General features: G+C 42.7%; 1 protein-coding gene across 6 annotated transcripts in view; it reads right to left on the bottom strand.

Annotated features, from left to right (window-relative positions):
• Positions 1–332: 332 nt before the first annotated feature.
• The window catches only part of SERTM1 (serine rich and transmembrane domain containing 1), a 78,331-nt gene continuing 54,085 nt past the window's right edge, over positions 333–24,578 (bottom strand). For all 6 annotated transcript variants that reach the window (XM_030199400.1, XM_030199402.1, XM_030199403.1 and 3 more), the window contains one exon: positions 333–1,535. In XM_030199400.1, coding sequence (XP_030055260.1) covers positions 1,010–1,348 — 339 coding nt within the window. In that variant the 5' untranslated portion in view covers positions 1,349–1,535 and the 3' untranslated portion in view covers positions 333–1,009. The remainder of the gene's footprint in view (positions 1,536–24,578) is intronic.

Genomic DNA, 24,578 nt, shown 5'->3' with positions numbered 1-24,578 from the left:
GGGATATCAACTAAGCGTATTCTATATACAGTGCCTAAATCTAGGTGCCACCTATAGAATGAGCTTAGGCAGAAATGTTTACCGTGTAGATTTTTTAGGCGTTTTATATAGAATCTGGTCCAGTGTGTGCTAAATGCTACGCAGGCCACTGTATTCTTGTCAGCTGCATGGCACTTAATGCACATAAATTCATTAGTGTGTGCTAAATCTCTTAGGGGTCTGTTTACTAAGGCATGTTAGCATTTTTACCGCGTGCTTAAAGTTAACGCATGTTAAACGCTAATGCGCCAATAGATTCCTATGGCCGCATTAGTGCTTAATGCGTTTTAATCATTAACATGCATGAAAAACGCTAACTTTGTAAACACAGCCCTTAGTGAGCTTTAGTAAAAGGACCCCAAAAACTGACAAAATACCACAAAATGCTTTAATGCATTTTGCAATAGTGTGTTTTCCTGCACTAATGCCATGTTAATGGCTTTAATACCCTTTAGTAAAAGGGCCCCTTTGTTCAATTACATTTCAGTATACCATTTTTTATCAGTTAAATAAAATGACCTTGAATGTTCTCAAATGTTGGAAACTTCTACAATTCTACTAATAAAGCAGTGTGGTTGTCTTGTATGTGAATAAAAAAAAAATCAAGTCTAATAACCATTAATTCAAAAAAAGCAGTCTATTTCAATATTTCATATTCATAAAAGGATTTAAGGTGAGACAAATCTGAAAGCTAACTAGCCACATTCACAAAGGTTTATGCTGACTTCTGAGTGGAAGAAAGTGTGTGACTGCTAACAGGAGAAGACAAGAGGCGCTAAGCTCCATGCTGGGAGATGAAATACATCAACAGCACAGAAGGAGTGGAGGATGATTTAACAGAAATCAAAGAGAAATAACAGGTAACCTCCTTCATCATTAACAGCAATCGAAGGCAAAAGTTTCATGCAACACCCCTAAACAGTTAGAAGAAACCGTTCTCTGCTGCAAATGTATTCTCTTTCATTTCTCTTCATGAAGAAAGGTTTGAGAGAGTTGACCTTTGGGAGGAAATGCTGCACACTTCTAAATTAGTAAAAGAGCTTCCTGCATCGCTAGTGTACTCTGGGTAGGAGGAACTAGAGGAGATGATATTTTTCAGCCTCTGAAGAGCGATGATTAATAGCAAAAGGAGAAAAGCCAAGAGGCTCAAAAATATAGACACATAGACATAGACATTAGATAAGCGGCTTGAGGAGGAGGAGGAAGAGGAAGAATCCACTGATGTTGATAAAGATGTCGGAAACAGCTCCAGAAAAGTTCCATTTCCCATGCTGCCTAGTACTGCAGATGAAGAGTCAGGTTCTGACATTTTTGCATATATTTGAAAAACAAAACAAAAAAAAAGTATTTTTTTCAGTAGGAAAAAGCACAGCTTCAGATGTTTGAGATGCTCTTTTTGCTTCTTTTGTGCCAATGATGCCTTGGGTATTGGCTGCTGGGCTAATAGCAAGTTATCTTGGATATTCCAAGCTGTTGAAATAAGATTTCCTTGAGCCCTGCAGTACAAAAACAAAACATGTGAGTAAGCTTCCCTCAGATTCAAGCAAACAATTAAAGAATCTTTTTCCTTGGTATGTAAATGACTTTACCTAGCTCCAAACTGAAATTCTTGTAGACATATCAATATTTTACATACATTACAAGGATGAAATTCAAAAGGCAGTGGCGTAGCAACAGTGGCTGCCACCCGGGGAGGTTCGCAGTTGCACCCCCCCCCCCGGAGTGCATTTTAATCGCCGTTGCACCCCCCCCCCCCGGAGTGCATTTTAACTGTTGGGAGGCTCCACGCCCCTTCTCCCATCTGTTCCCCCTTCTGAGTTCCCCCGTGCCTGCCCTCAGCGGAATAGGAAGTTGCGTCAGCAGAGGGCGGGACAGACAGAGTGAGGGAAGGCCCGAAGAGACGATCCACACTTCTTTTACATGCAGATGCGAGTCGCTGCGCCTCGGCTTCCGAGATTTCTTTGTAAAGGTAGTAGGGTGCGGGAGCTGGCAGGAAGAAGAGGACTTTGGGAGCACCCCCCCCTTGAGCTGACACCTGGGGCGGACCGCCCCCACCGCCCCGCCCTTGCTATGCCACTGTCAAAAGGTTTGTTTAGCTAACTTTGATGACCTTTTACTAATGAGCTTAGCACACCCTAATGTGGGACTTTCCTGTGTACTGAGCCCATTTGTACTACATCTGTAAAATGAGACTTTTTCTATTATTTCAATTTCTGTCCATGCACTGTCAGTATTTAGCATGCAGCCATGAAAAAAAAATTAATGCAAAAGCACTTACTGCCTCCTGTTAAGGAGATGCTAAGGGCTCCTGTATTAACTGTTCATTATTCAGTTAGTGCATGCTAATGTCTGCACCTTAGTAAAAGGACCCCATAGTGAGGGAAATATTCAGCTGGCAGTGATCAGTGATTTTTTTTTTAGCTGCCATTTGTTATATGCCTGGACAGTCAATGCTGGGCATTGGGATCATGAGCCTACCAGAACTGTGGAAAACAAAGAGGTAATTATCACCTAAGACACCCCTATCCCAACCGATAAAAAAGCTGGATGTCAGAAAAACAGATATGGTAGGAAAAGAGAAAAACACCAGAACGGCATTGATTATAGAGGTGTTGGTCCTGAGCAATTACTCTGTGAATAGAGTGGAGAGAAAGAAGATCTCAAGTACCAAGAAAATGTGGCAGAAAGCTACAGAAATATTTCCCATTGTTTTGAGTGCCACATGCTTGATTAAAAAGAACTTCCAAACACACCTGGATAAGTTGCCTGTAAATGTTACATCTTATGAACTCCAGAAAGAAGCTCTGTTTGACACAATGCAAGTACTACCTCAAGCGTTAGCAGTAAATTTGAGAGACTGAGATCATACTCCACATTCATTGGCTTAGGAGTGAGGTTCATTCCTGTCATGGTATGCGCAAAACTAAGAATAGGGTGTACAATGAATCTTTCAACACACCACCAAGAGATCATGAGGTTCCAAAGGACAAATATTTATTGTTGTAAAAACACCATGGAGATTCGACATGGAGCTGTGTTTCAGCATAACCATCTGCTTTAGGAGTCAATAAACACATATACACATAAAAGAACAATACAAAAAGTTTTCATACACAAATATCAGTGTTCATAATTACATTAGTACATCTTTTTGTTTTTATCACATATTGTTTTCCTTTAGGTAACAGTATCTGTTTTGACAAATCGTGTTTTCCACATGTACTATGTTTCTTGTCCTCATGCCGCAGAAATAAGTTAAGTTTGCATGACAGCTGATAGTCTTTATTTATTGTTTATTGTACAACTCGATATACTGCTTTTACTAATAAAAGGTCAAGGTGGTTCACCTAGCAAAGCAAAGTAGAATAGATTGGAAAGGAACTACAAATTAAATAGGACAGGACAAACAGTCACTGCAGCTCCTTGTGACTGTGGGCAAGTCACTTAACCCTCCATTGCCCCATGTACAAAATAAGTGCCTGTATATATGTAAACCGCTTTGAATGTAGTTGCAAAATACCACAGAAAGGCGGTATATGAAGTCCCATTTCCATTTCCCCTTTCCCTTTCATCAAATTTACCAGGCAAATTTGAGTAAGGCGAAAGAGGTGAGGAGAAAGAAGGGGAGGAGGAGAGGGAAGCTCCTCAAAGGTCTATCTTTCTAACTAACTGCCTAACTGAGTAAACAAGCAGATTATGAACAAAGAAGCTAGGCAGTAGGTAAATCTGTCTAACTGTGCAGGCTATGAACAAAGAATGTTAGACAATGGGTAAATTAATTGCCTATTGAAAAAAAATGAGTTTTGCCTAATATTTTAAATTTGGGCAAGTAGAGCTCAGATCTATTAATAGCAGGAAGATTATTCCAGAGGCTTGGTGCCAGGTAGAAGAACACCAGTGTCCTAGTGGGTCTCATAGAGGGGCATAATCAAATGGCGCTGGTCATATAGATGGCCGGCCATCTATTTGGCCGGCACTGCAAAGAGCGGCCCCGAACCGTATTATCGAAAAAGATGGCTGGCCATCTTTCGTTTTGATAATACGGTTGGGGCCGGCCAAATGTCAGAGATCACAGGGTTTGAGATGGCTGGCATCAGTTTTCGCCAATAATGGAAACTAATGCCGGCAATCTCAAACCCGGTCAAATCAAAGGCATTTGGTCGTTGGAGGAGCCAGCATTTGTAGTGCACTGGTCCCCCTGACATGCCAGGACACCAACCGGGCACCCTAGGGGGCACTGCAGTGGACTTCAAAAATTGCTCCCAGGTGCATACCTCCCTTACCTTGTGTGCTGAGCCCCCCAAATCCCCCCCAAAACCCACTCCCCACAACTATACACCATTACCATAGCCCTTATGGGTGAAGGGGGGGCACCTACATGTGGGTACAGTGGGTTTTTGGGGGGGGTTTGGAGGGCTCCCATTTACTACCACAAGTGTAACAAGTAGGGGGGGATGGGCCTGGGTCCACCTGCCTGAAGTGCACTGCACCCACAAAAACTGCTCCATGGACCTGCATACTGCTGTCAGGGAGCTGGGTATGACATTTGAGGCTGGCAATAAAGGCAGGCAAAAAAATATTTTTTTTTGGGTGGGAGGGGGTTGGTGACCACTGGGGGAGTAAGGGGAGGTGATCCCCGATTCCCTCCGGTGGTCATTTGGTCAGTTGGGGCACCTTTTTGAAGCTTGGTCCTGAAAAAAAAGGGACCAAGTGAAGCCGGCGAAATGCTCGTCAAGGCCGGCTCTCTTTTTTTCCATTATTGGGCGAAGCTGGCCATCTCAAATCATGCCCCCGTCCCGCCCCGTCTTGCCTTCGCTACCCTACCAACACGCCCCCTTGAAGTTTGGCTGGCTCCGCGATGGAAAGCAATTGGCGTTGGCCAAAATCGGCTTTCGATTATACCGATTTGGCCGGGATCAGGAGATCGCTGGCCATCTTCCGATTTGTGTCGGAAGATGACCAGCGATCTCTTTCAAAAATGAGCCGGATAGTGAGCAGACGTCAAAGGGTGAGAAACCAAGTGATGAGCATCAATGGACTGAAGTAAATGCCAAAGGATCTAAGGAATGATCAGGGTGTAAAGATAAGTAGTAGATCCTGTGTGCAATACCTTATTTTATTTTTCATTACATTTGTACCCCGCGCTTTTCCACTCATGGCAGGCTCAATGCGGCAGGCAATGGAGGATTAAGTGACTTGCCCAGAGTCACAAGGAGCTGCTTGTGCCAGGAATCAAACTCAGTTCCTCAGGACCAAAGTCCATCACCCTAACCACTAGGCCACTCCTCCACTAAGTGGGTGATGGCTAAAACCTTAAACCAAATCCGATATTTTACAGAAAGCCAATGTGTTTGCAAAAAAAGAGGGGTAATAGGATTGTATTTCTTAGCTTGAAACAACAAACTAATTGTTGAGTTTTGAAGCATCTGAAGTCATTTGAACTGGGACTGAGGGATACCTGCATAAGCAACATTGCAGTAATCTAATCTAGAAATAATGAAAGCATGGATTAAGGTATACACAGAAGAAAAATCAAGGTACTTGTGAACTGAATGGATACAAAGAAGCCAGAAAAAGCCTTTTCAGACCACCTGGGAGACTTGATGTTTGAAAGACAAAGCAGAATTGATTTTGATGCCTAAATTTCGGAATGACTGGACTGTAGGAAGTGGAATATCAAAGAAGGTGGGATTCAATGTTGGGCCTTTATATAATCCAGTGATCCATGATACAGTAGTTTTCGAGGTGTTCATTACTAGTTTATGGGTGGATAACCAGGTATCCAATGCCTGCAGGGCTATCTGTAATGGAGTTAAGTCAGGAAAGAAGGGAGAAGTTGGAAAAACAATAAGAATGTCATCGGCGTAAAAGAAAACATGGATGTAGTCCTGTAAGCAGGGCTTTTTTTGAGGGGTTACTGAGTACCAGCACCCTTTCCGTTGCCTGCTAAAAGTGACCCATGGACCCCAAGTTTTAATGAAAGAGCTCAGGCTCTACACCAATTCTGCCTTTTCATAGATTCTGTAACTGGTTGCAGGGGACCTGGTTATTGTGGGGTGGGTCCCTGAGTGATCACCTCACCCCTGAAGGGTAGGCTAGCATTTGAGTACAGGTACTTTTTTTGCTAATAAAAACTGCCTGTATTACTAATGGACTTAAGAAGATATTAAATAGCAGAGGAGACAGAATAGATCCCTGTGGGACTCCCAAGTTAACTGAAAATTCATGAGATGTGCTTCATTTTTATGCTACCACATTTTCAGTTAGTCCTCATTATTTTTCTTTTCTGCACACTGTTCAATTGTGTTTGACCTCATATTCACTTCTTCACACACACACAATGGATTTTGAGTTTCTTCCCCCTTTTCCTTCATGTAATCACTCTATGCCCTTCTATGCCCCTTTTCTTCATCGTGCACATGTATCTATATATTCATACAATATCCACTTGGTGCATCTATATCTTCACGCTGTCTCCTTTCGGTATGTTCCCGTTTTTGTTCAATTTTTGTATAATTCAGGTTTTTTGCATCTATGTGGGCTCCTTTATCCACATTTTTTAAAATCAGTTTATTCATTTTTTTAAAAGGTCACTTTTTAAACCTAAACTATTTAACTTTATTTATCAATTATTGCTGCTCGCTTGTATGGAGCACACTTACGCGTTTTTTCATCACTTGGCACCAAAACAAGATGGTGATGCCATATATTAACTGTCAGTACACCGGTGCAGCATTTGCTATTGCGTCCAGCAGAAAAGATTGTGCTCTTATTCTGCTAGATGGCATAGCGCCTTTTAAGGTATGTAATAACCCATAACTAAAAGTTATAGCAATTTCACTTGGGTGACTTTTGGGTCTTCTAGAATAGAACGCTATTACAGGGTTGGTCTTAGTCAAACATTTCATAAGCCTCACTTTTTTAGTCCCATTTTTACTTTGGTGTTTGCACAGTTTAATATTCACATACTTTATGTACTCGTGCTCTTTGATAATCACTGTTTATTTAACCTTGCATTTTTAATATATGTTCACACATAGAATTCATTTTTAATATACTTATAATTCACCATACCCTTTGGAATTCTTTTTGCTCTCCATTCTTTCAGATTCCCCTTTTTGTTTCTCTTAGGCACTACATATAAAGAAAGTTTTTATTCATATCCCTAGTCTAATCACAAGACAGGTCAGTATTAATTGTTGAAATTGTTGTTTTTATGCTAAATATGGGGTTTTCTCTCTGATTATTGTCTACTAGTTTTTTTTATAGCTCTCACTCATAATATTATCTATTATTCTAACCACTAGGCTAAACATAAACATAAACTGTACCACAGAAAAGCAGTATATCAAATCCCCTTAAACTATATATATATATATATATATAGTTTAAGGGGATTTGATATACTGCTTTTCTGTGGTACAGTTTATGTTTATGTTTAGCCTAGTGGTTAGAGCCCCAGTCTTGACATTCAGAGGTGGCCACTTCAAATCCCACTGCTGCTCCTTGTGATCTTGGCCAAGTCACTTAACCCTTCATTGCCTCATGTACAAAATTAAATTGTGAGCCCTCCAGGGACAGAGAAATACCCAGTGTACCTGAATGTAACTCACCTTGAGCTACTACTCAAAAAGGTGTGAGCTAAATATAAATAAAATATGCAGGTACTTTCTCTGTCCCTAGTGGGCTTACAATCTAGGTATTCTACATGGGGCAATGGAGGGTTAAGTGACTTCTCCAGAGTCACAAGGAGCTGCAGTGGGAATTGAACCCAGTTCCCTGACCCACTGCACTAACCGGCTTCTATGTATGAATGGAGCTTCAAGCCATCAACTCCATCTCTTTATTACCTAAACTGTCATCTCAGTCATCATAAGTGACAATCACAATTTTTCTAAATCTCCTACTCATTGAAGGGCAGATGTTCAAAACTCCGATGCTCAAATCTTCCACTCACTGAAGGGCAGATGCTCAAAACTCAAATACTGCCCAGTCAGCGCTGCAAAAGAGCTCCCTAATGTTCAGCACTAATGATATGTAAATTTAGGCACAATATCAGCGTTGAACATTAGGAAGGTGTTTCCAGTTCTGCAGGAGAATTGTACCTGGGCACTACCTTATATGGTAGTTAAGCCCAGCCCGGCACATCCCAGAATGCACCAGGCAGGGCAGGGCACCGCCATTTTCAGGTGGTGCCTGCAAAAGGAGGGAGGGAGTGCCAGTCCCTCCTCCTGCATTAAGGTACGAGGTGGTTTGGGGGCTTGCCCACCGCTAGACCACCAGGCTAACCCTCGGGTGGGTGGGAGGTCAGGTCTGGCTTGTCCTGGTCCCACTACACCACCAAGTTTTTATGTATTTTTGTGGGGGAGGGCAAGGGATCTGGGGGTCCACCTTACCCTCCAGGCCTTTGTGTTTCAGGGGGGTGGGGAGTCTGGAGGTCCTGCAAAGCATGAAAATGCATGCTAAACAGGGTCTCCCCATTCTTCCCCAATGCCCTGGCAAATCCTAACGCCAGCTGAGATCTGGCATAAGGTTTGCTGCAGGAGTAGCACCCTTGTTTTGCATGCTACTACTACTACTACTTATCATTTCTATAACACTACAAGGCATATGCAGCGCTGTACACTTAAACATGAAGAGAGAGTCCCTGCTCGACAGAGCTTACAATCTAATTAGGACAGACAAACAGGACAAAGCATGCTGCCTTCTGACCACTGGGGAGGAATACTGATGACCCTGTTTAGCATGCATTTGCATGCAATTAGTGTTCAGAGCCAGCGAGCTTGTTGTTTCATGTGCTCGCCGGCTCTGAGCATTCCCCGTGAGCAAAGGCCATTTAATTCTTCATCTCTGCAGACAATGCTTTCAGTTCCTCTGACTCAAGCGATAAATGAAACATGCTAACTTAAGAAGTGTTGGCTGTGATTGCACTTCTATTGTCTGTCTGTCTACTGATCGTGGGTGCTGGAAATAAAGGTGAACTTCACTTCAAATCACAGGCACTTTATGATAAAGGCAATCATTTTATTTCAATTAGCTAGATCCCAAGGATATTGGATTTTTAAAAAGTTATGAAACCTACCCTAATGCTTAATGCTTCATTTTCTTGCTTGAAATAAGGAGAATAATTTAATATTTTAGAACAACCATCTATCATCATAGCAGCAAGAGCACTAGGCTCATTAAAATCATTTATACAGCTTTACCTTTAGATGTGAGGAAGTACCAATGAATATAAATTGAAATACAACTCAAATCAGCAAGTGCCAACCAAGTTGTACTAATGGATTCTAATAATATACACAGTTCCAATCATGGGAGGTTTCAACACAGGGACGTTTCCTTTCACACACACATATCAGCTCTCCTATAATACCTCTTTTTGACCAATATTTGCTTCTGCTTTTCTTCTCAATACCACTTTTATTTTAATTTAGAATACAGTGTACTGGAATGAATGAATGAACGAATATATCTCTCTATATATATTTATAGATAGATCTGGTCAATATTCAGCCAGTTGCAGTCAACATTTTTTTAAACAGTGGCCATTTTTGATGAGGCACTGCAAGGGGCAGGAGAAAGTAGGATTTGCTCCTACTCCAAGGCCCACTAAACCACTAAGGCCAGTAAGTAGGCCCATAGGGGACTTCTGAGGTTTTCAGGGAGGACAGTAGAGGAGGTTGGATCAGCTTCAGGAGGGTAGGAGGAGCGATTGGAACTGCTTCAGCTGAAACCAAAACTGCCACCAAAAGTATTTGAAAGCTTTTAGCCAAAACCAAAACTGCAGTCGAAACTCATCGGGTTTCGGCCAAAGCCAAAACCAAAACCCAAGGGTTGATTTGTGTAAATATGAACCAGTGAGGGCCTCTGGTGATTGTCAGAGCTTGCAGTCTGCATCCCTAGAATATAATAATTTAAATAATGAAAGACCGTATATTACGAAATGCCTAGCACCCACCTGGGGTTAACCCTGCAGCCACCTGGAGGGTCTGTCTCCACAAGGCCGGCCCTAGGGTTTCTAGCGCCCTCCTGCAGTCTATTAGTCGGCGCCCCTACCCATCCAGAGGCGGGATCACTATGGCTCCGCCCCCACAGTAGACACACCCCTTTTACCAGCCATGGCATCATTGAAAATATTACACCAGTATAGAAGAAAAATAACTTAGCACACAGACCAGGAATTAGGAGAACAGACAGTCTTGCCAACTCTGAAAAACAATGTGTTATCAAAATTTCAGAATCTAACAAACAGATCCCTATTCAGACACTTGGCCTTGCAGTCACACATGTAGAACAGAGATAGCCCCTCTTTAAATTCTTCAAAAATTAACCTGAAATCCTAAGAAGTTAGACTCTGCATGCAGCACAATAGCCTTCCCATCAAGCACAGCTTAGGATCTAGCTAGGACAGACTTAATCAGCATAAACTAACATATTCTACAATCTGAGTTGGACAGACTAACAGGAGTTACTGAAGTGGGAATGAGAGATAGGTGATGGTTAGGAATTGAAAGCAGGCATCTAGCCCTCCTGTCCTGTGAATTGCTGTGTTGGGGGTGGTGGGGTGGGGGTGGAAAAGGGTGGGTCAGGTGCAGCACTAAACAGCAGTCTCTGACAAAACAAGGGTCCAGGCTCTGCTGTGCTGTCTCTGTCTGAGCCCTCTCTGGGCAGAGGTTAGCTGAGCTCCCACAAGTTATTTCAGAGCCAGATTCAGTTGGAGCAGTGACATCCTCTGACAAACACAAGGAGGATATTTCTCTGCTTGGGAGGGGGGAGGGGACCGGACAGAGAGCTGACAGTTTTGGAGCTAGACTGAGATGAACAGCAGAGATTAGATTGAAAAACAAAAGCCTCAGCAAAGCTTGATTGCTTGCAAAGTAAGTAACGCCCCTGAAAGGCAAGCGTCCTCCTGCACTGCATAGCCTGCTTACTGCCTTTGACCGGCCCTGTGTCTCCAGCACTGCTCAGACCCACCTGCACCTGGGCATGTGCTCTATACTAGCACCCTCTTCCCACTGATTGGGTCCCGCTTGCCTCTGGGTTAGTCTCTTACTCTCAGGTTATTCCCTAGTGATTTCTTCGACACTGGGGCCACACTCCAGAGGTCCCACAGTTTCTAGAAAGCACCCACAAACCCCAAAACACAAACCAGGATTCTTAGTCAGTCCAGGACAGCAGAACCAATCAACAAATCGGTTTATTGTTACAGTAAAACAGTGAATGTTTGAAAAAAACAGGTGGAAAAAGTACAGCAAGAAATAACAGATAACCAAATCAAGGATTAACGTTAAAACTATCTAACACTTGTTACTACCTGGGTAGTACCTAGGGAGCTCAGGAAATATAGCTGCTCACAGGTTATCAAATATAACTACTCACAGGGCCTCAGTAAATAGATCTTTCTCTCCCCTCTCCCTGGCTGAGACTGGGGAAAATCCAGTACCTTCAGGCTAGATTTGAAATCCAGGGCCAATCAGAGCCCAGGGCATCAATTTTGAAAGTAGATGCCCAATGATACTGCAGATTGTCTTTCCGTAAGCTGAAACTGGAAGAAATTCTTGTTCTGCCACAGTTTTAAAACTCAAAACAAGCGCCATATGCTGGCCAATTAGGAGAAATACACTTCATGAAATAATACAGTTTTCAGGTTCAGAAACCCACTGTTTCATCACACTCTAAGAGAGACCCAGACTGTGGTCTTTTCAATCTGTTGGTTGGGTCTTGACAGTCCAGTGTCAGGGCAGTTCTGGCTCTTCCTTCCTGGAGAGTCCATCAGCATTTCTATGTTCGCTGCCCTTTCGGTGCTATATGGTGAAGTTGTACATTTACAGGGACAGGCTCCACTGGAGTAGCTTCCCATTATCTCCCAAGACTCTTTTAAGCCATACCAATGGACTGTGATCTGTGATGACAGTAAAGTCTCGCCTATACAGGTATGGTTGCAGTTTCTTAAGAGCGCACACTAAGGCCAAACATTCTTTCTTATTAGTGGCATATGCTACCTCTCTGTCAAGAAGCTTGTGACTCAGGTACACAATGGGGTGCTCCTCCTCTCTGATATTCACTTGACTGAGTACAGCCCCAATGCCATATGTCAAGGTATCAGTCTGTACCACAAATCTTTGTTGGTAATCAGGTGAAACTAATATGGGAGCTGTAGCTAATGCAGTCTTTAATGATTAGAAGGCCGCTTCACACTCTGGTGACCAGGTAATAATTCGGGGGAGTCTCTTTTTAGTCAGGTCAGTCAGGGGCTTGGCTATAGTGCTATAGTGAGGCACAAACTTTCTGTAGTAACCTGCTGTTCCGAGGAAGACCAATACTTGCTTTTTGGTTTGGGGAGTGGCCAATTTTGTATAGCTTCCACCTTAGCTGGTTCAGGCTTCATCTGTCCACCTCTCACTCTGCGCCCTAAATATTGGACTTCTGCCATTCCCATCTCACATTTTCTGGGTTTGACGGTCAGGCAAGCCTCCCTGATCTGGTCTAACACCCCACTTAAATGGATCAGGCGGTCATCCCAAGCCTGACTATACGCAGCATGCTCCTGGAGTCCATCTAACAGACGATTCACCAAGCACTGAAATGTACCAGGGGCATTTTTCATTCCAAAAGACATCGCAGTAAATTCATACAGACCAAATGGGTAATAAATGCTGATCGCTCCTGAGCAGCAGCTGTTAGGGGAATCTGCCAGTACCCATGGCTAAGGTCCATTGTAGTCAGGTACTGGGCCCCAGCAAAGCGGTGTAGCAACTCATCCATCTGGGGCATTGGATAGGCATCAGATACAGTACATTCATTAAGTGTCCTGTAATCCACACAGAAGCGGGTCGTGCCATTTTTCTTAGGAACAAGAACTACAGAAGCCTAGGGACTATGAGATTTATTTATAACACCTAGGGTTAACATCTCATCAATCTCCTGCTTCATGTGCTTCTCCACCTCAGCAGATATTCAATAGGAACTCTGCTTCAGTGGTGTATGGTCACCTGTGTCTATATTGTGATTAGCCAAATGAGTAATTCCTAGTTTATTAGAAAACATATCAGCATACTTTTGCAATACTGCTTATAGCTGCTGTTTCTGAGAGTGTGTGTATATGTGTGTGTGTGTGTGTGTGTGGGGGGGGGGGGGGTTAATTGCTCTCCCACTATAGCTTGCTGTGTAGATCCTTCTGGTAGGAATGTCTCTGCTAGGAGGTCAGGTATGGGTTCATCATCCTGACACTCTTCTGGTAGGCTGCACACAGCTAACACCATAGCTGTGCAATCTGCATAGGCCTTTAACATATTCACATGAAAGGTACACTGCTTTCTGTCTTGAGAGTCCATCGATATAACATAGTTTGTATCATTTAGCCACCGTATGACCTTGTAAGGTCCCGCCCAGTTAGCCTGAAGTTTATTGTGATGTACTGGGACTAAAACAAGTACCTGCTAGTCCTCATGAAACACTCTATTTCGGGCTTTATGATCATATCATTTTTTTTTTTTGCTTAGTTTGGGCTGCCTGTAAGTTTGACAAAGCCCACAAGGTCATCTAATTTCTGGTTTATATTGACTACATATTCAATTACAAAGGTGTCAGAGGTGTCAACTTTCCCTTCCCAATGTTCTCTTATTAGGTCAAGGGGCCCTCTCATCCTCTAGCCATAAAGCAGCTCAAATGGGGAGAACCTGTACTCCTGGGGTACTTTCCTGTATGCAAATAGTAGATAGGGCAATTACATTTCCCAGACTCGTTCTCCCAACTCCACAAAAGTCTTTAACATATGCTTTAATGTCCCATTAAGTCTCTCCACCAACCCATTAGTTTCTGGGTGATATGGTATAGTATGTATAGATTTAACTCCATAGTGTGCCCACAGATTTTGGATCAGCTTGGACATAAACTGTGTCCTTTGGTCTGAGAGTATTTCTTGTGAATATCCTACCCAGGCATGTCAATTCTAGAATTGAGTTTGGGTGCCGAGATGCTGTTATAGAATTGGTGCTCCTCGTGCAACATTGGGGTGCCTAAATGGAGGCGTCCTGTTTGAATGTCTTCATAAAGGTGATTAATAAATCCCAATACATAAATAAAATTGACACCATCTGAGGCCTTCATTCGCAATTTCCCAGGGATTTTCTGCCCTATTTTAAATTCCCTGCCACTTTATCTTAGACCATTATTGCTGTGACAGAGGTATGCACCAGATCTCCCTCAGGAACCTTGCAACCATAGGCCCCAAATACAGCTGTGCTGACTATGACTCCCTCCCCAATAGGGACTGTGAATATTGCCTCTACAGCATCCACATCCTCAAATAACTTAGGATACAGAAAACATGAACTGGAAATAAAACCCATGTTCCTCCACAATGCTGAACCGTGGGGCTGGAGCTAAATACTTAGGGGTCAATATTCAAAAGCATTTATCCAGATAACAGCTCCTGCTACCAGGATATTCAGAGGCATTATCCAGAATGTGCCATTGAATATCCTTACTGACTGCCTCTGCATTACCCCCTGGATTCTGTATAGGTCACGCAAAGTTGGATGCGGGTGGCAGATTCATATGTAAACTAATTAGCTCATTAGGCGCTAATGATCAATAATTAGTGTTATCAAGTACTTAGGACTAGATTCTATTCATGGCACCTGAAAAATCGGCACTGAAAAAATTTCCGCATAGGAACAGTTTATAGAATACACCTAGGACATTTATAGAATACGTCTAGCGGCCATGACAGCACCTAACTCTAGGCATGGCCATTTACACGAAGTAAAATGGTGTAAATGTTAGCACCTAAGTTAGGTGCAGAGCAAGTTTATTCTATAATCCTATGCGTAGTTTTTTGGAACGCCCATGACCTGCTCATTCCACATCCATAGCCATGCCCCCTTTTCAACAGCGCATATTAGAATTTATGCGGACCACTGCACAGAATGCGCTTAGCAAGTAGTGCGTGTAATTTCTAATTAATGCCAATTAGTGCTGATAATTGCTTGTTAACATCCAATTATCGCTGATTAGCTCAACCAATTAGGTTATGCGTTGTTATGGAATACGCTTCAATTTCCTTACAGAACTCTCAGTGCAACGTATAGAATCCGGGGGTTAATCATCAGTAATTGGGAGTTACACTTGGATCTGCTCTACTCTCTAGTCTATAACATGCATGCCTAAATTTCATAGTGTGCAACTCCAAAGGGGTTGTGGGCATGGGCAAGTCAGGGGCATTCCCGGAAATTAGGCGCAATGTTATAGAATTCCTGGATTTGTGCACCTAACTGCCATCAGGTGACGCAATCATTTACACCACCCTTTGCCAAGTGTAGATGCTCGTACCTAAATGCGCCCTAAGCTAGTATTCTGTAAGTTTGTTCTGTGCAGAGCATTCTTTACAGAATGCTAGCTTAGGACGCATCATTTTGGTGCCTATCTTTGGGCACCATTTACAGAATCTAGCCCTATGTGGATAATGCCAGGGCAAGTGTGGGTGGAGCCAGGGCACTGCAGGAACTTATCTAGATAGAATATTTTAAGTTATCCGGATAGTAGACTGACTATAGCCACTATCTAGCTATGCTCCAGTGCTGATAGCCTTATCTGGATATTCAGCACTGGCCATTATCTCAATAGTGGCACTGAATATTCAAATATTTTTTGCTTGCCACAGCCACTGCTTAAAAAAGAAAGCATGGTCTGTGGCAGCTGAACACTGACCTGCTATAATTTAACAAAGGAAGTTCAGAAAACATACGCTGTCACTTTTTGCAACAAATGAAATGGGCTGGGCCTAAGGTTGATATTGAAAAAGGTCATCTAACTAATTTTTGTAGATGGACAAACCCTGATGTTTTAAATCATCCTCTCCTCCATACTCATTGCTAATATTTTGTCCACATTACATCATAGGGCAAGTAAACTCTCTCCGTTTCTTTAATAACCAAAATAAATAAGGAAGAAGACTTCAGAAACTCCGCGCCAGCTGGTCCTAATAATAACCGGACCACTGACGACATCTCTCAGCGTAGCTCAATGTTATGCTTACGCTGACGAGAATCCTCATTAGTCTACTTCCACTCACACACTAGCAGTAATCATTTACTTATTTTCAATTTATTTATACATGCTGTGTGATATGAGTACTAGCAAAGTACTTAGCTGTGGCTGTGCTTGAATAAAAACGAGTGTCCGTGCCCAACAGCAAGCTCCTGTTTCGCTCTACGCTTCTTAAGGAGCCGGACCTTACATCTTTTCACAGCACCTTCCAAAGAGCCACCAGCCGCTCCAATCCAGCCGGCTGGTGGCTCTTTGGAAGGTGATGTGAAAAGATGTAAGGTCCGGCTCCTTAAGAAGCGTAGAGCGAAACAGGAGCTTGCTGTTGGGCACGGACACTCGTTTTTATTCAAGCACAGCCACAGCTAAGTACTTTGCTAGTACTCATATCACACAGCATGTATAAATAAATTGAAAATAAGTAAATGATTACTGCTAGTGTGTGAGTGGAAGTAGACTAATGAGGATTCTCGTCAGTGTAAGCATAACATTGAGCTATGCTGAGAGGTGTCGTCAGTGGTCCGGTTATTATTAGGACCAGCTGGCGCGGAGTTTCTGAAGTCTTCTTCCTTATTTATTTTGGTTATTAAAGAAATGGAGAGAGTTTACTTGCCCTATGATGTAATGTGTATGTTCGAATAAGGACAAGTACCAGTAATATTGCTTAGTATAATATTTTGTCCAGCAATTTGTCCAGAAAAGAGAGGATGCTGAGGCCGGGGAATGATCTTACTTTGACCATCCAGTGCTGATATTCTGGCTGCTGGACAAAGTTATTTGGTAGCTCTGCTTGGATAAACAGGCCTAAAGTTACCCAGAAAACGTTGTCCAGATAGCTTTGGACAAGATATTCAATTGGCACAAATTTGGGCTGAATATCTGGTTAATTTTATTCAGATACATTTATGTTTACGTTCTTTCTGTAATATTTTATAAATATTTGAAATGAGGGGTGGGAGGGAAAACAAAAAGGGAGATAATTTGTAGTGAAAGAATAGCATAGGAGTTTCCTTTACTAGTGAGATGATAGATTTGTACCGGGAGGCTAATGCAGACTCAGAGTATGGTGTCCATCTTGTCTTTCTGGTCTTAATTTATTCCTAAAATCAAAACAATACTGAACATGTAAGAATAACAATTGATAAGTGGCTTCAAGTGAGATAATCCTCAGTGAAATAAAATAGTAGAGACAAATGCAAGAGAACCTTTTCTTTCAAAATCTGCATTGCCATTTGTAAGCATGTAAAACTTGTCAGATGATCTGGGCATATTAAAATATTCAATAAACATGGTCATCATAACTTGCAGTACTAGTCTCATAATACAATCAGACAGGTCCTAGTCATAGATGTGGAAACAAATCAGAATGTATGGAAAAAGAAGTTTTTAGAGCCTTTTTAAATTTGCTGAAATGCAGAGAGTGGACTGAATGGGATAGATATTCATCTGGTAGCGGTGAGCATTTTTTTTTTAGCTTCTGCTGGTGTTAATCCCAGGTATTCAATGCCAAGCCATGTTCAGGCACTGTCATTACATATCCAGGTTTATGTGTCCAATTATCTGTTATGTGGTTAAGTGTGATATTCAGCACGTAACCCGGGGCGGTCCTAGGCAAGATGACACCTGAGACATGGCTGAGATGCCGCCGCCCCCCCCCAGGCCGAGATTCTGCCCCCCCCCCCCCCCGGATCAGGTTCTGGCATCTCCCTGTTCCCTCCTCCACCCCATTCCCTGAGTATACCTTCTTTCTTCATGTTCCAAAAACTGGTGGCAGCAGCGAGTCCCATATGCTGCCTTGCTGCCAGCACCGACCTCTTCTCTACTGTGGCCGCCTCTGAGGAAACAGGAAGTTACATCAGAGAGACAGCAGCAGTAAAGAGAAGAGGCGGGTGCCGGTGGCAGGGCAGTGTATGGGAATTGCGCCTCCTGCCGGCGACTTTTGGAACATGAAGAAAGAAGGTAAACTCTGGGAATGGGGTGTAGGAAGGAAGGGGGAGATGCTGCTCCTGAAAGATTGCTGCCTGAGGCCCCTGTAGCAGCTCTCCAGGTAGCTGTGGTATTGGCTGCTGTGCTGCATATTGAGCGCTACTCGAAATCCAGATAGTGAACTGAGTATTGCTGATTTGCAGATAGCTCCGGTGCTGATTGTTCCATATAGCAGTGCTGAAGTTCCATGACTCATTTAAATGCCATGGCCAGCGTTTAAAACAAACACCGTCCTCAGAATTTAAATATTGACTGACTAATGTTCTGGAGATCTCGGAGAATGCAATAGAAAGAGAAATACTGCTCTCACTCCATCCATTCTTTGACAACTTGTGAATAAAATGGTCCACTTAGAAACAATTGGATCCAAACCAGAAGAACTGACATAAGAAATGCAAAGATGTTGTAAAATAAATTTCAAGATTCCAATTTTCCATGAGACTGACACCTTCATTGTCATGTCATAAAAAAACTGGCAATGAATACATGAATGAAATGAAATAGATTTTTGTGAGTAAAGGCTTTTTAACATAATTTTATTCAGGGTTCTCAAATTACATTCCTCAGGTTTTTGGGGTTGCCATATTTGAGGCTGTCATATATTCACACCAATGCAGTAATTTACCACTATTCAGAACTGAGTATTAGTGACGCAGAAACAGCAGGATAGAGGGAGTTATTCTGATATGAAAATACAAGTCATACCTTTCTGTTATACATAAGGTTTAAAAAAGAGAGGAAGTGTCTAATTAATTATCTAGACTCATATAGGGGTCCTTTTACTAAGCCATGGCAAAAAGTGGCCTGCAGTAGTGTAGGCGCATGTTTTTGGTGTGCGCCGGGCCAGGTTTTGCCAAGTCTGGGATAAAGGGCTTTTTTCCAATGGGCCGGGAAAAGGGCCTGCTGTAAAACTGAAATTAGCGTGCGCCTATTTATGGCCTGATCCCTTAACACCACCCATTGATCTAGCGGTAAGGGCTCATGCGCTACACATGCGGTGATTGGTTGGTGCATGCCAACTGCTGACTGATGCCGGAAACGCCGCACACCGTAGGAAATAAAAAAAATAATTTGTCCCAGCGGTATGGGCGTGCGCCAAATCTGAAATTACCACCAGGGGGCATGCTAGCCTGGCGGTAGTCTTGTTTTAGCTCATGCTGCATGAACGTAGAGCCTACCACACCTTTGTAAAAAGGCCCCATAATGCACTCTGGAGCTGATACAGAAAGTTTGCATTAGAGCCATGCGCTAATGATTTAGAACACGGCTTCTAACACAAGCATAGCACACAGTTTTTACCCACAAATATAGCTAACAAACTATATGTAAACTGGTGGAACCATGCCCATTTCCTCAACAATGAAATGGGCCCTAGGAAGGCTGTCATGTAGGCTTTTTTTCTCTCTTCTCTGCCCTCCCCTCCATGTCCAGCGATTCTTTTCGTCCCTCCCCTCCCCTCCATTTCCAGCGATTCTCCTCTTCCCTGCCCTCCCATCCATGTCCCGCGATTCTCTCCTCTACTGTCCGCCCATCCCATCCATGTCCAACAATTCTCCTCTGCCCTGCCCTCCCTTCCTCTTCCTCCCTCCCTCCCCTCGATGTCCTGCGATTCTCTCCTCCCCTCGATTTGTACCTGAACGTTCTCTGGCTGGCTGGTGCTGGCTTCCATTCCATTCATAACATCTCCTGACATCAGCCAGCCTCCAGCGTTTCATTCCCTCTCACTGTTCCGCCCTCTGACGTCAAATTCATGAGGCATGACTTCCCTTGGCTGAACCCATGCTGACTCTGTCTCATTAAATCATGTTTGTCTATATGTTAAGTAATTATATACTTTATAATAGTTTACACTATTTTGCCTGGCACTGAAGTCAGGCTTACCAGTCTGTAATTTCCTGGATCACCCCTGGAAACCTTTTTAAAAATCGGCATTACATTAGCCACCCTCCAATCTTCAGGTACTATGGATGATTTTAACAACAGGTTACAGATCATTAAGAGCAGATCAGCAATTTCATGTTTGAGTTCTTTCAGTACCCTGGGGTGCATACCATCCAGTCCAGGTGATTTACTACTCTTTAATTTGTTGATTTGGCTTAGTACATCTTCCAGGTTCACTGAGTTTTCTTTCAGTTCTTCCACATCGTCATCCTTGAAGACCATTTTTAGTACAGGCACAAGTTTTCTGCCAAAGCAGTTTGAAAATTTACATTTCTTTTAGGATATGTAAGATGAGAAAGAAAGAAAGAAACAGGACAAAGGAATCAAGGTGCCATTGTAGCTGAGAATGTAGCATTCATCTTGGGTGATTTTAATTTACATGTAGATAATATACAAAGCATTTGTATGCAGACATTTCTGTCACCATTGGCTAATGTGGGTTTATCTCAGTATATAAATTTTCCCACACATAAGGCCAGACACATTAGATCTTTTGGTCTGATCATTTGTCTTGTCTTCTCAAATACAGAGCCTGAGACTGACTTGTGCTGAGGCACCGTGATCAGATCACTGACTGATTTTGCTTAGGGATTGCATGAGGACTTCAAACAATGATTCCAGGTATGTCCTCTGCAGAAAATGATATATTGAAAAGTCTGTTTGGAATGCTTTAATGTTAGTTTGAATACTTGTGCTTGTCAGTTTATTGAAGGGTCACTGGATTCAATGACTGGGACATGCAAAACCCAGGGTCCTGAATTTATAGCATTAGTAGCTCCTTTTTCTGTTGACAGGAGTCAGAAAGTACATTTGTAACTGTTATACACAAAAGAATTAAAGCTTTTGATAAAATCTACACATGAGACTGAGGGAGTGTGGAGAAGGTCAAAAGCTATTTTTGAAAGGCTCAACTGATGGGTATAGGAGAAATAGTACAAAATCCTGTTGTTGGGCCAAAGAAGCCCATTTCTCTTGCCAGACAGATTCAGTTTGTAGTAATTCATGAGAGAGATTTACCATGGTGAGAGAATGCTTGGGCAAATCTAGTAGTTCAGTGTAGAAGATGGGTGTGCATCCAGATTGTGAGTCCTCTGCATCCTACTTTGTCAATAAGATGGGGATAGCATAGCATCCAACCTGGCACACTTACACCCTAATTCTATAAACGTCACCAAACATTACATGCACAAATTTGGGCACGCACCCAATTTGCGCATGCAATTTAATTGGCACTAATTAGATTTAATTGGCATTTACATGTGTAAATTTAGGCAGTGGATCTGCACCTAAAATTTACACACAATCTGAAAAAGGAAGCGTGGAAACGGGAGGGGCACAGGTGTAATGGGGGCATTCTTAAAATTAACATGCATTGTTATAGAATAACGGGGATTCGTGCCTAATGTAGGCATGTACATTTACACCATGTTTAAGTTGGTACAAATGACTGCGCCAAAAGACAGGTGTGATTACTGGGTATAAGCGCTATTCTATAAGCCATGCCTAATATTAAGCGCAGTTTACAGAATGTGCTTTTTCTGGTGCTGATTTTTTGGCATCATATAAAAAAATCTAGCCTTAGCCCATTTGGGTTGGAGGTCTAGGCCCACATACCCTCTGAGGAGCTATGTTCTTGACAGGGGAAACTTAAGTCTATAATTTTCAGTTCTGATCTGTGCCCCACATTTCTTGTAAAGCAACTCTAGAGGAATGTTTTTGAGGTTGAGAAATATAGTTTCCCTTACTGAGTGACATCTGCCTAAACAGCTGAAGCTGTCCCAATTAAAACCCATTCTGCAAAAGCCAGCTCTGGATATAGAGCTTGTTCAGAGCTATAGTCTCATTTCTGGCAAAAATGATGGAGCAGGTGGTTTAATTATGAATGGTTGAATTCTTGCAATCCTACCACTGTGTTAGATTCATGAGAGTCAGGTTTCTGAAGTAATTTAATACAGGGACTGTTTTGATGTCTTTAGCAGATGTGACTCTATGGTTTATAGATAGGTGATTCTTCCCTTTTAGTTCTTCTTGACTTTTACTCTGTTTTTAATACAGTGGATCATTATGTCTTGGTGGACAGATCAGGAGCGCTGGGGTTTAGTAGCATGGTGACCCAGTGGCTGAGTTCTTTTCTGTCTGAGAAGAAAACCTTAGTTGGTGCCTCTCAGACTGCCTCAGGAGTTGGCATAGTTACCACCATTATTTTAAATGTTATGTTGTTTCCCTGGCTTGCACTGTGCAGAAATTTAATGATGTTCATCCTCTTTTTTTTCTTCCTATAGATGATAATATATCTGCATTTATGGAGAAACACCAGAGTTTTTGACAGAAATTTCTGTATATATGGAGGGGCATAATTGAACGAAAACGTCTATCTCCATGGGCGTTTATCTCCGAGAACGGGTCCGTGAAGGGGCGGACCGAACCGTATTTTCGAAAAAAAAAATAGACGTCCATGTTTTATTCGACAATTTGTGAGCTGGGCGTTTTTGTTTTTCAGCGATAATGGAAAATGAAAGCGCCCAGCTCAAAAACGAATAAATCCAAGGCATTTGTTCGTGGGAGGGGCCAAGATTCATAGTGCACTGGTCCCCCTCACATGCCAGGACACCAACTGGGCACCCTAGGGGGCACTTTTACAAAAACAAAAAAAAAGGTAAAAGAGCTCCCAGGTGCACAGCACCCTTCCCTTGTGTGTTGAGCCCCCCAAATCCCCCTCAAAACCCACCACCCACAAGTGTACACCATTACTATAGCCCTAAGGGGTGAAGGGGGGCACCTACTTGTGGGTACAGTGGGTTTGGGGGGCGGTGTGGAGGGCTCCCATTTACCAGCACAAGTGTAACAGGTGGGGGGGGGATGGGCCTGGGTCTACCTGCCTGACGTCCACTGCACCCCTTAATAACTGCTCCAGTGACCTGTATACTGCTGCCATGGAGGTGGGTATGACATTTGAGGGTGAACATAAAAAGTTGTGAAACGGCATATTTTTGTGGTGGGAGGGGGTTTGTGACCACTGGGGGAGTCAGGGGAGGTCAACTCCGACTCCCTTCAGTGGTCATCTGGTCATTTAGGGCACTTTTTGGGGCCCTATTAGTGGAAAAAGAGGGTCCAGGAAAAGTGCCCTAAATTCTCGCTAAAAACGCATATTTTTTTTCCATTATCGGCGAAAGGCGCCTATCTCTGATCGGCCGATAACCACGCCCCAGTTCCGCCTTCACCACGCCTTTGACACGCCCCCATCAACTTTGTCCACATCCGCGACGAAGTGCAGTTGAAAACGTCCAAATTCGGCTTTCGATTATACCGCTTTATTCGTTTTTGTGAGATAAACGTCTATCTCCCGATTTGGGTCGCAATATAGGCGTTTTTCTCTTTTGATTATAAGCTGGATGGTATCCAGCAAGCTGAAGTTAAATACCAATAAAATGGAAATTATGCAAGGGGCTGGTTATCTAGTCACTGTGCTTAGTTCACTAGTACTAAGGGTATATAGATTAACATAAGAGCGTTTTCTGTAGCTGTCCCTATATTATGAAATCATCAATTTCGGTTATGTTAGTTTGTGGGATTGGTTGTGTTATGTTTTTTTTTCACGTTCCCAACCCCCCCCCCCCCCCCCCCCCCCCCCATGGGTAAATTTGTGCTCAGCCTTGATGCAATTGTTTTCAAAGGGCAGTTTATAAAGTAATAAATTATTATTACTTCCTCTGAAGAAATGAAAAGTACATTACCACTGTGCAGAAAAATACTTAGGCCCTATATACTAAGCTGCAGTGAAATAATGCATTGTTATGCTATTGGGAACAGAAGAAAGAAGCAGACCTTATAAAGAAAAACAGCTCATTTATTGATTGTTCAAAGCTCCCAGGATTCACAAACCAATGCCAGACATGGCCATGTTTTGCCAGAAGTACAGGCTGCATCAGGGGCAATGAAAACCAGCTGTTATGAAACTAGAAACTTCACAGTGCTGATTATAGATGTGTCTCTTCCTTGGTCTGTTTGAAACCATAAATCCACCAGTGCTGATTATTATGGACCCAGGAAGAGACACAGCCTGTACTTATGGCGAAACACGGCCATGTCGGGCATTGGTCTGTGAATCCTGGGAGCTTTGAACAATCAATAAATGAACTGTTTTTCTTCATAAGGCCTGCTTCTTTCTTCTGTATGTTTAATAGTAATAGTAGGTTGGCTTATTTATTTATTTGTTTGTTTGTTTTCTTACGCCTTATTGTGCTATTTTACTGCACCAAAATTTATCACAGGATTCATAGTATCTTTGGTTAGTGGGTCCTGAAATAGGAGTTTCCAGTCTATGTGAGCTTATAATGAATTGAAGCCATTAATCTTACCACATTCTGACATTTTCTTTTTCTGGTTGGAGTAAATCAGAAACAAAGACAGTGCTTTTTCCTTGGGGACCAATACAAATCCTGCAGGCAGCTAATGGCAAAGCTAGATCTAGAATTTTGCTAGACTCACTCTGCCCCTGCTAGCAGTGGCAGAATTAACTTCTGTGTGCTGCTAGACTTCTGGGATGCCTCTGATGGAGAGAG

This window comes from Microcaecilia unicolor, chromosome 4 (assembly GCF_901765095.1).
Source record: "Microcaecilia unicolor chromosome 4, aMicUni1.1, whole genome shotgun sequence".
Classification (NCBI taxonomy): domain Eukaryota; kingdom Metazoa; phylum Chordata; class Amphibia; order Gymnophiona; family Siphonopidae; genus Microcaecilia; species Microcaecilia unicolor.
Note: the sequence above shows the minus strand (reverse complement) of the source record. Positions and strands in the feature narration are given on the sequence as shown.